This window comes from Helianthus annuus, chromosome 15 (genome assembly GCF_002127325.2).
Source record: "Helianthus annuus cultivar XRQ/B chromosome 15, HanXRQr2.0-SUNRISE, whole genome shotgun sequence".
Lineage (NCBI taxonomy): Eukaryota > Viridiplantae > Streptophyta > Magnoliopsida > Asterales > Asteraceae > Helianthus > Helianthus annuus.
The window spans coordinates 81,037,310-81,051,113 of NC_035447.2; the positions used below are offsets into that span (position 1 = coordinate 81,037,310).

The following is a 13,804-nucleotide window of genomic DNA, read 5'->3' on the forward strand; positions in this document are numbered from 1 at the left end:
GAAAGGCATGCTTGTTTTTTTTTTAAAAAAAAAAAATGAAGACAACCACTTCTCAGTTATTTTATATACGAAAGACACGGCCTTGACAGGTAGGACACATGCTTCATATCTTAAGACCAAGAAGACAAAATACGTGTGGCCTTAAAAATGTAGGAACAGGTGGCTCGTAAAGAACTCCAAGACACATGAAAGAAAGGGCATCTCACTTCTTGCTCCTTAACCAATGCCAATTAATAACTTCAGATATTTGTCTGCTAATCTCCAGATTGCACACGCTTCTTCATTAATGTGATTGTTTCTTAGTATCAAGTTGACACGTTTGTGTATGTATATAAGACCCACAACATCTTGTCATTGTCACAAACATCTGCATATCATTTCTTGTTTATACTCATGAAAATGGTTTCGTTAGTGTCTTCTCCTTCATTACCCACCAATGTCCGCCATGTTCGATCCATCAGTTTGCCAAGCAGATCACATCCTTGCAATCTTCAAGTTGAAGAGGAACTAGCTCAACTCAAATCATGGGAGGCATCTTCCTGTTCAACAGCGAATGTAGAAACAGCCTGTGGTTCTATAGTGCGGCTGAAAAGATTGTACACATCTGTTAACGATCTTATCAGCTTGCCTCAGACCCAACAAGCCCTTTTGCACAGAAAGGATGATAAATTGGTTGATGAGTTACTGGATCTATCAATGAGTCTTTTAGATCTTTGTGGCTCCATAAAAGATGTCATGGAACAAGTAAGTGAGCAAACAAGAAATATCGAATCAGCTCTTAGAAGAAGAAAGGAGGGTCTGAAAAGTGACTCTTCCTCACTCTGGAAAATGAAGGATGCCAAAAGAGCAATTTTAGCACTAAAGAAAATGAATAATAAAATTGAGGGCATTGCTCTCTTGGATCTTGATCACCACCTCTCATCTCTGATTAGATCACTGAGAGATACATGTGCATTGAGTATTTCCATATTTGGATCACTCATCTCATCTATGTCCATATTTGGGTCAAAACCAAAGTCTACCAACTGGACAATAGTTTCAAATTTGATTCGTAAACCAAAAAAGGCGAGTGTAGATCAACCTCATATTTCAAATGAGGCTCTAGAATCCCACACTGAAGTCATTGAGGAGAGTTTAGAGTGCATGTCGAGGACCTTCATCAAAGCAAGGGTTTCTCTTCTTAATATTCGCTCTCAATAGGGTAACCGAGTTCAAATATTGGGATTTAAGTTTTAGTGGATCTGCCTGTATTTTTGTAAATGTTAGAATATGATGTAATATAAGAAAGTAGATTGTTTACTCGAATCAAGCGTCGCGTTAAGTTCGTTATCTATAGTTGGGTTTTATATGTATAACACTACAAGAAACGGGTACCTTTTACGGCGCCATGTGTCGCCGCTAAAAGCCCTTTTTGTCGCCGCTATTGGTTTTAGCGGCAACATGTCGCCGCTAAAGGGTCGCCGGTATAGATCGGCCGCTATTGCCCTTTTTGTCGTCGCTATTAAACCTGTCGCCGCTAATGCTTCTGCCAGAGAATATTGCCTGAAAGCTCGCCGTTGACGGAACCTGCAAATTCTCAAAAACTCAAACAAAGCATTACAAGTAATTTTCGGTCAAATCTCATAGCAAAGCATAAAAGGAAATTGCTAGAAAGCTTGTCGTTGTATTTTTATTCAAATTTCATACTATACATTCACAAACTCACAAAGCATTTTACATAATACACAAACAATACAATACACAATTTACACATAAAACTAAAAAACTCGCTAGAAGGTGCTCTAGTGACGAAGAGGATGCTCCGGTGACAGTGGTGGTTGACGGAGAAGGTGCTCCGGTGACGAAGAAGGTGCTCCGGTGACGAAGGAGGATGCTCCGGTGACAGTGGTGGTTGACGAAAAAGGTGCTCCGCTGATGAAGGAGGTGCTCCGGTGACAGATTATTGTCGTTATTTGTGAAGGACGGGAAGAAGCTCCGATGACAAAGATGTACAGATGAGCATGATTTGTGTTTATATTGAAGAGAAGATAAAATTGTATTTGAAGTGTGTTTGTTTGAAGGGGAGAACAACAGCCACTAGATCATGTTTCAATCAAGGGCCAAGATTGTTCTTTTGTGTAAGCACACGGATCGAACTATTACCGGCGACAAGGCGTCGCCGCTAATGAAGTATCCTTGTCGCCGCTATTGCTTGTTAAATCTCCAACCGTTGGATCATGATAAGGATCAATGGCTGGGGTTTGGCTTCAGACACCGGGACGCGGATCGACCAATAGCGGCGACATTTGGTCTGTCTCCGCTATTACCTGTCGCCACTAATGGTATATAATTTTTGTAGCTTAAATGCACTGCCGGCTATGATGGTGTGCAGAGAGGACCTCCGCACAAGACCCGAGGGGCACGTGGATTTTAAAAAAAGAATCTGATATATATATATATATATATATATATATATATATATATATATATATATAGGGAGAAGATCATGCGAGAACCACCTCTTATTGTGAGAACCGCGAGAACCAATGTGAACACACCAAAAATGCCTAAAAATAGCTAAAAATCACACAAAAAAATTTTTTTTGAATTTTTTAATATTTTTTATAAAAAAATCGCTACTTTTCGAAGCCAAAAAAAATTTTTTTTTACAAAAAAAAATTTTTTTTTTGGCTTCTAAAAGTAGCGATTTTAACATAAAAAATATTAAAAATTCAAAAAAAAAATTTTAGATTTTTTTTTTGATTTTTTTAGATTTTTTTAAGATTTTTTTAGGTTTTTGGGGGTTTAGTTTTTAGCATTTTAGCTTGGGGGGGGGGGTTTAGGTTTTTGGGGGGTGGGGGAGGGGGGTTTAGGTTTTTTTTGGGGGGGAGGGGGTGGTGTTAGGTTTTTTTTAGGTTTTTTTTTAGCATTTAGCTTGGGAGGGGGGGGGGTTTAGGTTTTTTTTGGGGGGGGGGTGTGGGTTAGGTTTTTTTAGCTATTTTAGGTTGTGTTCACATTGGTTCTCAAGGTTCTCACAATAAGGGTGGTTCTCGCATGAGCCCCTCCCTATATATATATATATATATATATATATAGGGTAAGGTTCATGCGAGAACCACCCTTATTGCGAGAACCGCGAGAACCAATGTGAACACAAAATAAAATCTAAAAAAAATCAAAAAAGCACTCAAAAATTTTTTTTTATTTTTTTTAATATTTTTTAACAAAAAATCGCTATATTTCGTTCCATAAAAAAAAAAAAAAAAAAAAAAAAAAAAAAAAAAAACTTTTTTTTTCGAGTAACAGTTATCCATGCACATGTGCATATGTATCATTACTTCAACAAATTCGGTAATACATTATCAGGAATAGACAATTGCACTTTAATTTCCAATACCATTAGTAATACACTACTTTTTACATTACCAATATTCAAAATGCACATGTGCATAATTAGGTATAACCATGATATAACGTGTTTTGGTACAAAAAGTTTGTGATTTTGAATGGAGAAGTAGACCCATATACATGTTTTTTAGTTAGTTATATCTAGTGGTTGATGGTTTGGTTATAGTTGTCAATTTTTTATGTAATATGTTGATTGGATGGTATAAATGGTGTTTACATACATGTAATAAAGTGAAAATATTGTTAATGGTATTGTATTATGGATGGTAGGAGGTAATGGTATTGTATTATGGATGGTAGGAGGTAATGGTAGTGTATTATGGATGGTATGATAGATCAAAATGAAAGTGTATTCAAAGTGGTGTACCAAAACACCTTATTTCATGTTGATACATATAATGCACATGTGCATTTCTAATATTGGTAATGTAAAAAGTAGTGTATTACATATGGTAGTGTAAATGAAAGTGCAATTGTCTAATATATGTAATGAATTACGGAATTTGTCAAAGAAATGACAGAAATGCACATGTGCATGCTTGTGTATTATGGATGGAATGATAGATGAAAGAGAAAGTAGTGTACCAAAAAACACCTTATTTCCTGTTGATACATATAGATGCACATGTGCATTTCTAACATTGGTAATGTAAAAGATAGTGTATTACACGTAGTAGTGTAAATGAAAGTGCAATTGACTATTATTTGTAATGAATTACGGAATTTGACAAAGAAACGACACATATGCACATGTGCATGGATAACTGTTACTCGAATTTTTTTTTTTTTTGAAATTTTTTTTTATTTTTTTTATTAACAAAATATAGCGATTTTTTCAAAAAAAATAGTAAAAAAATAAAAAAAAAAATTTGGGTGTTTTTTAGATTTTTTTAGGAATTACTGTTTGTGTTCACACTGGTTCTCACGGTTCTCGCAATAAGGGGTGGTTCCTAACGGATCTTTGTCCTATATATATATATAGTGGAGGGTTCAAATCAGAACAAATTTTTTGTAAGAATAAAAAAGAACAAATTTCAACCAATAAAAATCATTTATTTTACTTCATTTAATTTTTGTATTTAATATTAGGGTAAGGGTATATTGGTAAACTTAAATAGATCATTAATTGTTAGTCTACCTTTTTAATAGCTAGTAAATTCAATTTGTAACTTAGTTTCAAAAAATATTTTTTTTCAAAGAAGAAAAACAATTAATTTAAAGTGTAGGATAAATTACGAGGTGTGTAGGATGAATTGCGAGTTGTGTAAGATAAATTTCAATATATGTTGGATAAATTTTCAAAATGTATAGGATAAATTTTGATGTGTGTAGGCAAAAAATTTAGTGTGAAGGACAATAGTCTTTATGACTAATTAATTAATCAAAGATAATAATAAATGAGATGTAAGAAATACTATTTAATGTTTTACAATTGTACACTTTGTTCTTTTTCTTCTCAATTTAATTTTCTTCTCAAATGAACCTCCCCCTATATATATATATATATATATATATATATATATATATATATATATATATATATATATATATATATATATATATATATATATATATATATATATATATATATATATATATATATATATATATATATATATATATATATATATATATATATATATATATATATATATATATATATATAGGGGACCGCTAAAATGAGAACCACCACGAGTTGTAAGAACCACGAGAACCGCGACCCGCGGGTGGCTGTTGACCACGAAATTTTTTTTACACCTAGATCCGTATATTTTAAGACCGGGTGTAAATTTTGGGTTCAAACGGCGCGCCCGAGGGGGTAGTTTTTTACGCCCAAAATTTGGTTAAAAAAAAAAAGAAAAATTAAAAAAATTAAAAAAACCCAAACTTTGGGCGTAAAAAACTACCCCCTCGGGCGCGCCGTTTGAACCCAAAATTTACACCCGGTCTTAAAATATACGGATCTAGGTGTAAAAAAAATTTCGTGGTCAACGGCCACCCGCGGGTCGCGGTTCTCGTGGTTCTTACAACTCGTGGTGGTTCTCATTCTAGCGGTCCCCTATATATATATATATCTATATATATATATATATATATATATATATATATATATATATTGGCTATTTATTTTTTTTAAATAATAAACACATCCCTATTCCAATATAGGCCCATTTACAAATCTTTTTTATGTTTTAAAATTTAGCACACTTGGCATTATGTTTATTGAGCCCAATACTAATTTGATTTATTTAAAAAAATAATAATAAAACATTACGAAAGGGCATATTTTTTTGAGCTCGAACATTGTACTTTGTACTTGAATTCTTAGAGACGTCTCTACTTAAATGTAATGCTAGATAAAAAGAAGAATCCACAAATCATTTTATTGAGGACAACAAAGCCCCTGAATACGAAAACAGAGATGATAACTGAAAAAAATCATTTTATTGGGACTTTGACTTTGTAGATTTTTGGCTAACATTGAGTCTTCATCATAATTAATGTTAATGAACCAATGAAGTTTTAAGTTTTTATTTAAATATTTCTTTGTTTTATGTTTTATATGTTTGATTTGGTCTTGTTGCCCGACTACCTGCCATTGCTTTGTAATTGTCTTTTTTCGTGTGGAATGAAAGTATATTGGTTGTTAAAAAAATAATATTTTAATTACCTGAATTAAAAAAAAAAAAAAAAACTGGTCTTAATTTGGCCTTTATTCGACATTTGTTTGAAATCATTTTGAATATGTTTGGCAGACTATCTAAGTCTTATTTGAAGTAATGATATGTTTGGTAAACATCATGGAGATTTGGCAGACTATCTAAGTTTTATTTGAAGCAATGATATGTTTGGTAAACTTTATGGGGATGTTTATGGTAGTTGACACTTTGGACTATTCACATGCCCATTCTACCTCTAGCTAGCTGAATTAGCATGCTCAAGTAAAAACATTCAACATCATTTCTATCAAGATAAGATATAAAGGTTACATCAAGAGCAACAACTATACGTGTAATGTTGAATATATGTTGAATGATCCAACATGAAATATACTCATGGTGACAATTATTGGATGATTAATGAATCTAGGAAATTGGTTATTATTGTTTTGGAATAATAATAATTAATAATTAAACAAAAGATATTAAATAAAGGATTATTTAGTTGACGTTTATTGAAACCGGTTTTTTTATTATTTAGTTACTTTGTTAGTAACTAACTAATAAATAAAAATAAATTAATAAGTAATAAATTATATATAAGATATATCATTATTTATTAAGGTAATAATATATTAAAAGGATAATTAATTTAATTATTTAGTTGTGAATAAATATATTTGAAACTTAAATTATTTAACATATTAAATAATCATTTCAGATAAACCTAAAACCCTAAAACTGTGACAATCTGTACTCTCGATCCTAATTATCGAGAGAAGGCTAATCTATTATTATTATTATTATTATTATTATTATTATTATTATTATTATTATTATTATTATTATTATTATTATTATTATTATTATTATTTAATATAATAATAATCGCGTCGAGAGAAACGTGTCATTTAACAGATAACCCGAAACTAGCAACACATAATTTAACATACACATGAGACCGTTTAAATGAAACACGAAAATTAACGTGTTCATACCATTAGGCCAGGCCCAGCCCAACCCACCTATACCCTAAACCCTAGGCTATATAAGCATATCCTTAGTTTAACCCCTCATTTTATTAAAACAAAATAAACCCTATCTCAAAAACATTTACAGCCGCACACACCCCTATGTCTTCTCCCACACTCCACCGGCGACCGGAACCAGGTATCGACCAACAATCAGGCGCCCTTCTTCTTCGCCAAGCAACCCCCCAGCCCCCACTTCATCTCATAACCATGACTCAGCCCTCATTTCTTCAAATTCTTCTCACATCTACACGAATTATGGACCAGAGGGAGAGAGCCGCCGCACACGGAGGCGACGCGACGACGAGAACAGAGAGGGAACAAAGAAAGGGAGACGGGAGAGAAAGAGAGCGGCAACGTTTTTCTGACAACTGACTTCTCCGGTGACGGCCCGGTGATACCCTGTTCCGGTCGTTTTCCGATAACGATGATGATGAAGCTGGACAGTGACAGTACAACGGGTCGGGTCCAAGATAAAACTGGGGTGGGGGATGATGGCCGAGAAGTTGGTGGTTCTGTCGGGACGTGGTGGCGACTTAAGCTAGTGGTGGGGCTCCGGCTAGCGGCGGAGGTGGTGATACGGGTATCGGCTCAGAACGGGAAGCGGTGGCAGCACAACACACCCCTTTGGTCTCGTAGACTCTTCGGACATGGTCGACCGAACTTTTTTTTAAACAAGTAAATTACCTGCCGAGCAAACCGAGGTGAGTTCACACACACTAAAAGCATGCGTCCCGGGGGAGGGGGGGGACGCGGACGAACTTATATCCTTGAAAAGGATACTTTTAAACTACTATTCCCGGGGGGATACGATTGAATACTTTTAAACTACTATTCCTGGGATGAATTCGTTTGGATATTATTTATAAAGCATGGCTAGCAAACTAAACGAAACTCTATCATGGAAAGTCCCCACTTACAATACCGATTAATCGCCGGGAGCGAACTGGATATTAGTTGATAACGCTATTAAGTTTGACAAACCTCACACCGTGACCGGGGGATCAGGCGTAAACTGGTAGGCCTTGCAACTTGGTCAATAATGATAGAGATTGACTTGGGGCACAACAACTCAACGTCACCAGTATTTGGTATCGACAGTTTAGTGAGCTTATAGATGCGGTAGCTCCCCATAACTTGATTATAAATACATTATCTAAACAATATACGTTTTAGGAACTAAAAATGAATAGCTCGTGAACTCGCCAACTATATGTTGACACTCTACTGCATGCTTTGCAGGTTGCTCGCTACAACTAAGGATGGACACCGCAATCGGCTGGAGTGTGTGGTTTGTAAGCTTTATGTTTAACGTATAATTAAAGAACTTGTGGTTTTAAGTTATAATGGGTTTTTCTTAATACTTCCGCTGCTAAATTAAACGGTGTTTTGAACATTTAAACTTTGAATACTAATCATGTCAATTGAATGATTTATAACTTACGTAAATGGTTCAACATGATTAGTGGCTAGATCTTGGTCAGTCATACGCCTCGCGGTAGTACTCCGCGTGTGGATTTTGAGGGTGTGACAAAAACCCCCATGTGATAAACATACTAATATGATGCAAACGGGACTAGGTATCTTGTTGATTTGTACCAAGTTTAGTAGAAACTTGCAAACATGAGATTATATATTCCGTTTGTGCCACCTTCATCGTTGATGGATCACCATCCCTAAGCCACCGCAATTGCAACATCATGCACAACAGATCATCCACCGCCACTTTCATTGTGATCCCCGGTTATCGTCGTCTCCATTACGCATTGGTTGGTTCGATCTAGTTTTTGGTCTTGTTTGTTTTAGGAGTAGGGTCTAAAGTGGTCTGGATTAACAGGTTACACACTTGGTGGATTTTTTGTGTTTCAGATCATGATCAAGTTGTTGAATGGAGGTGTCTCACGGATTGGAATATACTACAAACAATTAAGGTATGTTTTTCAGAAACACATACCTCAGACCCTATACCTGAGCTTTGCTATTGGTGGGATTTGCTGATGTCACACCCCCAAAATCCACCTGCGGAGTATCACCGCTTGGGAGCGTGACTGACCAGGATCAAGCCACCAATCATATTGAACATGCAATTTATATCAAGTAAAATAAAAGTAAACCATCCATTCAACACGAAAGGTGTTCAAACAAAACCATAGTTTCAAAATGTAGCGGAAGCATAGTAAATAATCCAGTAGTAGTTAACAATTTTAAGTGTCATAATAGTTCAACAGAAAAGCCACGATCCTTGTCCACAACGACCCGCTTCTCCAGTGCAAGCTCCCAGTACCTAACGATCTGCAAGGCATGTAACAGAATGATCAACAAACTAGTTGAGCGACTTCACAGAAAGTAAATGCGTAATAGTAAGTTCGTTTGTAGCAGGTGGCTCTACTGAGCCGTTTGTATGTTCTATTGGTGGTGGTGTTCCACGTTATTGGTGGTGGTGTTCCACGTTATTGGTGGTGGTGTTCCACGTTATTGGTGGTGGTGTTCCACGTTATTGGTGGTGGTGTTCCACGTTATTGGTGGTGGTGTTCCACGTTGTATAACCACTAGACTACTCGTAACTATAGGTATCCTTCACAACCGAGGATAGTGATCAGTATAAGTATCCTTCACATCCGAGGATAGTGATCAGTATAAGTATCCTTCACATCCGAGGATAGTAATGTGGTAGTCTAGTCATAGTGTCAATAGTGTATCTAATCAACCTTTCAATCCCATTCCCAACACCCCGGGAATCCCATGCCTTGGTAAGAGTGTGAACTCACCTTGGTTTGCTCGGTATGCTAGGTTATGCACTCACAAGTAATTAATCAAGTCCTATTGTATGCACGTATAACAAATCAGTTCATGTTCGAAATGATACGCATGTAATCTAATGTCACATAGTGCTTGATAGTCAATATCATGTATAAATCATGTATCACATAACAGTTAACCCCTTCATACAATTCACTTAGTTCATATGAACATTTACAGGATCATGCACCTCTCAAAAACTCAGACAAGTATGGGGGGGGGGGTCTCCCTGTTCAAAACTCGGATAGTACATGTAATCATCATACAAACTCAGACATGGGTGATCATGTTTAAACTCGGTCCAATGGATAGTTAATTAAACTCGGTCCAATGATTTATCCTTGAACTCGGTCCATTGGTTAGTCATTAAACTCGGTCCAATGATGTGTCCTTAAACTCGGACCAAAACAATACATTAAACTCGGACCACTCAATTTCATTAAACTCGGACCAGTCCAATACATTAAACTCGGACCTCATCAATTTCATTAAACTCGGACCACATCTAATTCATTAAACTCGGACCCCAAACAATTCATCAAACTCGGACCACCTCAATTCATTAAACTCGGACAAGTGATTAACATTTAAACTCGGGCAACAATCATTTCATTATACTCGGCCCAAGTAAACTCATTATATTCGGACAAGGGTTGAGATTAAACTCAGACTTTCAATCAAACATTTAAACTCGGACCCTTGGTAGTCCAATTATACTCGGACCAATGAACATCATATACACTCAGCTCAACAACTCAATATATTCGGAACATTTCATAAACTCAGGCATTACATTAAACTCAGGCAACATATTAACATAAACTCAGAACAAACTACCAGTAATTATACGAGACATTCACGTTCCATACGATTTCATCAGTTACGTAAATCCTTCAAGCAAACCCTAAATCAAATCATATGACGGCAAACAAGTTTATTCGATCGATTGTTAAACCACAACAATTATCACCATGATACCTATCAAGCATGCATCTAATCATCATTGTAATTTCAACTATCCATGATTAAATCACAGAATATTACATGAGAGCTAGGGTTTTCCATGAACACAAGAATCAAGAAATCAATAAACAATCAACAATTAATCACAACAATGATTAAACAATTACCTTGTGATGATTCTAAAGAGAGAGGAATCAAGTGATGATTATCTTGTGCCAAATGATTTGGTGATGATTGCTAGAGAGCCAAAGAAATGAGAGTACGTGCTTTGGTTTTGGTGAAAGTGATTAGTGAATGATTAGGGAGGGGATTAGGGTTAAGTATAATCAAATAAATTCACTAATGGCTCTCTACACCCCTAACTAATATAATTTACAATAGTACACCATCTCATAACTATTTCATAGTTCCACCACCAAGTTTACACATTTGACAAGTTTCACAAATAATAAACAACTATGCACAATCAAACAATCAAAACATATATAATTTCATGGCAATCAATACATGATCGTGCAATAAATACGAAAACGAATCTTGGAAATTCGAGTTGTCACATTATCCCCAACTTAAAAGAAATTTCGTCCCGAAATTTGGTACGCACTCACTGAGGAAGCTAGGTAAGTTACATCGTTCACTGGTTTTCCTGGGGTGTCACATCATCCCCCCGTTGATTTGGAATTTCGTCCCGAAATTCAGTAGTAGTAGCTTCAGCCTCAGTAGTGGATGTATTGGTTTCGAATAACTGGGGGTACTTTTCTTTCATTTGATCTTCGCGTTCCCAGGTATACTCTGGGCCACGCTGGGAGTTCCAACGAACTCGAACAAGAGGGATTCTCTTGTGTTTGAGGACCTTAACATCCCGGTCCGTGATTTCAACTGGTTCCTCGACGAACTGCAACCGCTCGTCGATAGTGAGTTCCTTAAAAGGAACTATAAGGGTCTCATCTGATAGGCATTTCTTCAGATTCGACACGTGAAATACATTGTGAACTGCACCGAGTTCAGCTGGTAGATTTAATCTGTAGGCTACTTTGCCAATCTTTTCTAAGATTTCGAATGGTCCGACGTACCGCGGATTCAGTTTGCCCCGTTTGCCAAAACGTACCACACCCTTCCAGGGTGAAACTTTCAATAAAACCCGGTCTCCGACCTCAAATTCCAAAGGCTTTCTACGCTTGTCCGCGTAGGCTTTCTGACGGTCGCGTGCTGCCGCCATGCGTTGTCGTATCTGCGCAATCTTTTCTGTGGCGTCCACTACGATCTCTGGACCCGTAATTTGACTATCCCCCACCTCTGCCCAACAGAGAGGTGACCGGCATTTACGTCCGTACAATGCCTCGAATGGAGCGGCTTGAATGCTGGTATGATAGCTGTTATTGTATGAAAACTCCACTAAAGGGAGGTGTTTTTCCCAGCCGTTGCCGAAATCGATGACACACGCTCGAAGCATGTCTTCTAGAGTTTGGATAGTTCGCTCAGACTGCCCATCCGTCTGAGGATGATATGCTGTGCTCATGTCTAAACGTGAGCCGAAGGATTTGTGCATCGCTTGCCAAAGCTCTGACGTGAATCGTGCATCGCGATCCGAAATAATAGAGGTGGGCACTCCGTGCCTCGAAACAACTTCTTTAAGATAGACGTCTGCGAGAGTGGAGAACTTGTCCGTTTCCGTGATCGGCAGGAAGTGTGCAGACTTGGTGAGTCGATCAACTATGACCCATATTGTGTCGTTCCCACGCTGAGATCTAGGTAAGCCTGTAACAAAATCCATGGAAATTTCTTCCCATTTCCATTGCGGTATCTTAGGCTGCTGAAGTAGACCAGATGGTTTCTGATATTCAACCTTGACCCTCGCACAGGTTAAGCATTTTCCAACATACGTAGCGATGTGAGCCTTCATACTAGGCCACCAATAAGTAGTACTGATGTCGTGGTACATTTTATCCGACCCTGGATGTACCGAATAGCGAGACTTGTGAGCTTCATCCATTACAAGTTCGCGTAAACCGCCATAAAGTGGGACCCAAATACGCCCCGTTACATAATAGGCGCCGTCTTCCTTTTGTTCCATGCGTTGTCTTGAGCCTCGTAAGGCTTCAGCTTTGACGTTTTCGGGCTTTAGTGCTTCTGTCTGTGCAGCTCGTATCTGAGCAGGAAGACTGGACTGGATAGTAAGCTGTAGCGCTCGCACGCGCTTAGGTAGAGTGTCTTTCCGACTGAGGGCATCAGCCACAACATTGGCCTTGCCTGGATGATACTTGATGGCGCATTCATAGTCGTTTAGAAGTTCAACCCATCTCCGTTGACGCATATTCAAATCCTTTTGCTTAAGAATATGCTCGAGACTCCTGTGATCGGTGTAAATCGTGCACTTGGTACCGTACAGGTAGTGTCGCCATATCTTAAGCGCGAAAACAACAGCTCCCAGCTCTAAATCGTGCGTCGTGTAGTTCCGTTCATGAACCTTGAGTTGCCGCGAAGCGTAGGCAATAACTTTATCCCGCTGCATCAATACACAACCAAGCCCCTGTATCGATGCGTCACAATAAACCACGAAGTCATCCGTGCCCTCTGGCAATGAGAGAATAGGTGCGCTGCAAAGTCTATCCTTTAAGTACTGAAAAGCGGTCTCTTGCGTATTACCCCATCTGTAAACGACACCTTTCTGTGTTAACATAGTAAGTGGTTGAGCGATCTTTGAGAAGTCTTTAATAAATCGCCTGTAGTAACCCGCCAAACCCAAGAATTGGCGTATTTCTGTCGGTGTACGTGGTGCTGGCCAGTTTCTGATCGAATCAACCTTGGACGGATCGACATGAATCCCATCCTTGTTCACCACATGGCCTAAGAAGTGGACTTCACGAAGCCAGAAGTCGCATTTTGAAAACTTTGCGTACAATTGCTCTTTTCGGAGAAGTTCCAAGATAAGACGTAAGTGCTGCTCGTGCTCCTCCTGACTCT

General features: G+C 37.6%; 1 protein-coding gene across 1 annotated transcript; it reads left to right on the forward strand.

Moving 5' to 3' along the window:
- The first annotated feature begins 373 nt into the window (after positions 1–373).
- On the forward strand, positions 374–1,331 carry LOC110865672. Its single transcript, XM_022114998.2, has one exon. It carries the CDS (start codon positions 394–396, stop codon positions 1,198–1,200), a length of 807 nt encoding a protein of 268 aa, XP_021970690.1. The 5' UTR covers positions 374–393; the 3' UTR covers positions 1,201–1,331.
- The last annotated feature ends 12,473 nt before the right edge of the window (positions 1,332–13,804 follow it).

Coding starts and splice junctions, on each gene's coding strand:
- LOC110865672 (XM_022114998.2), top strand. CDS start 394: ATGAAAATGGTTTCGTTAGTGTCTTCTCCTTCATTACCCACCAATGTC.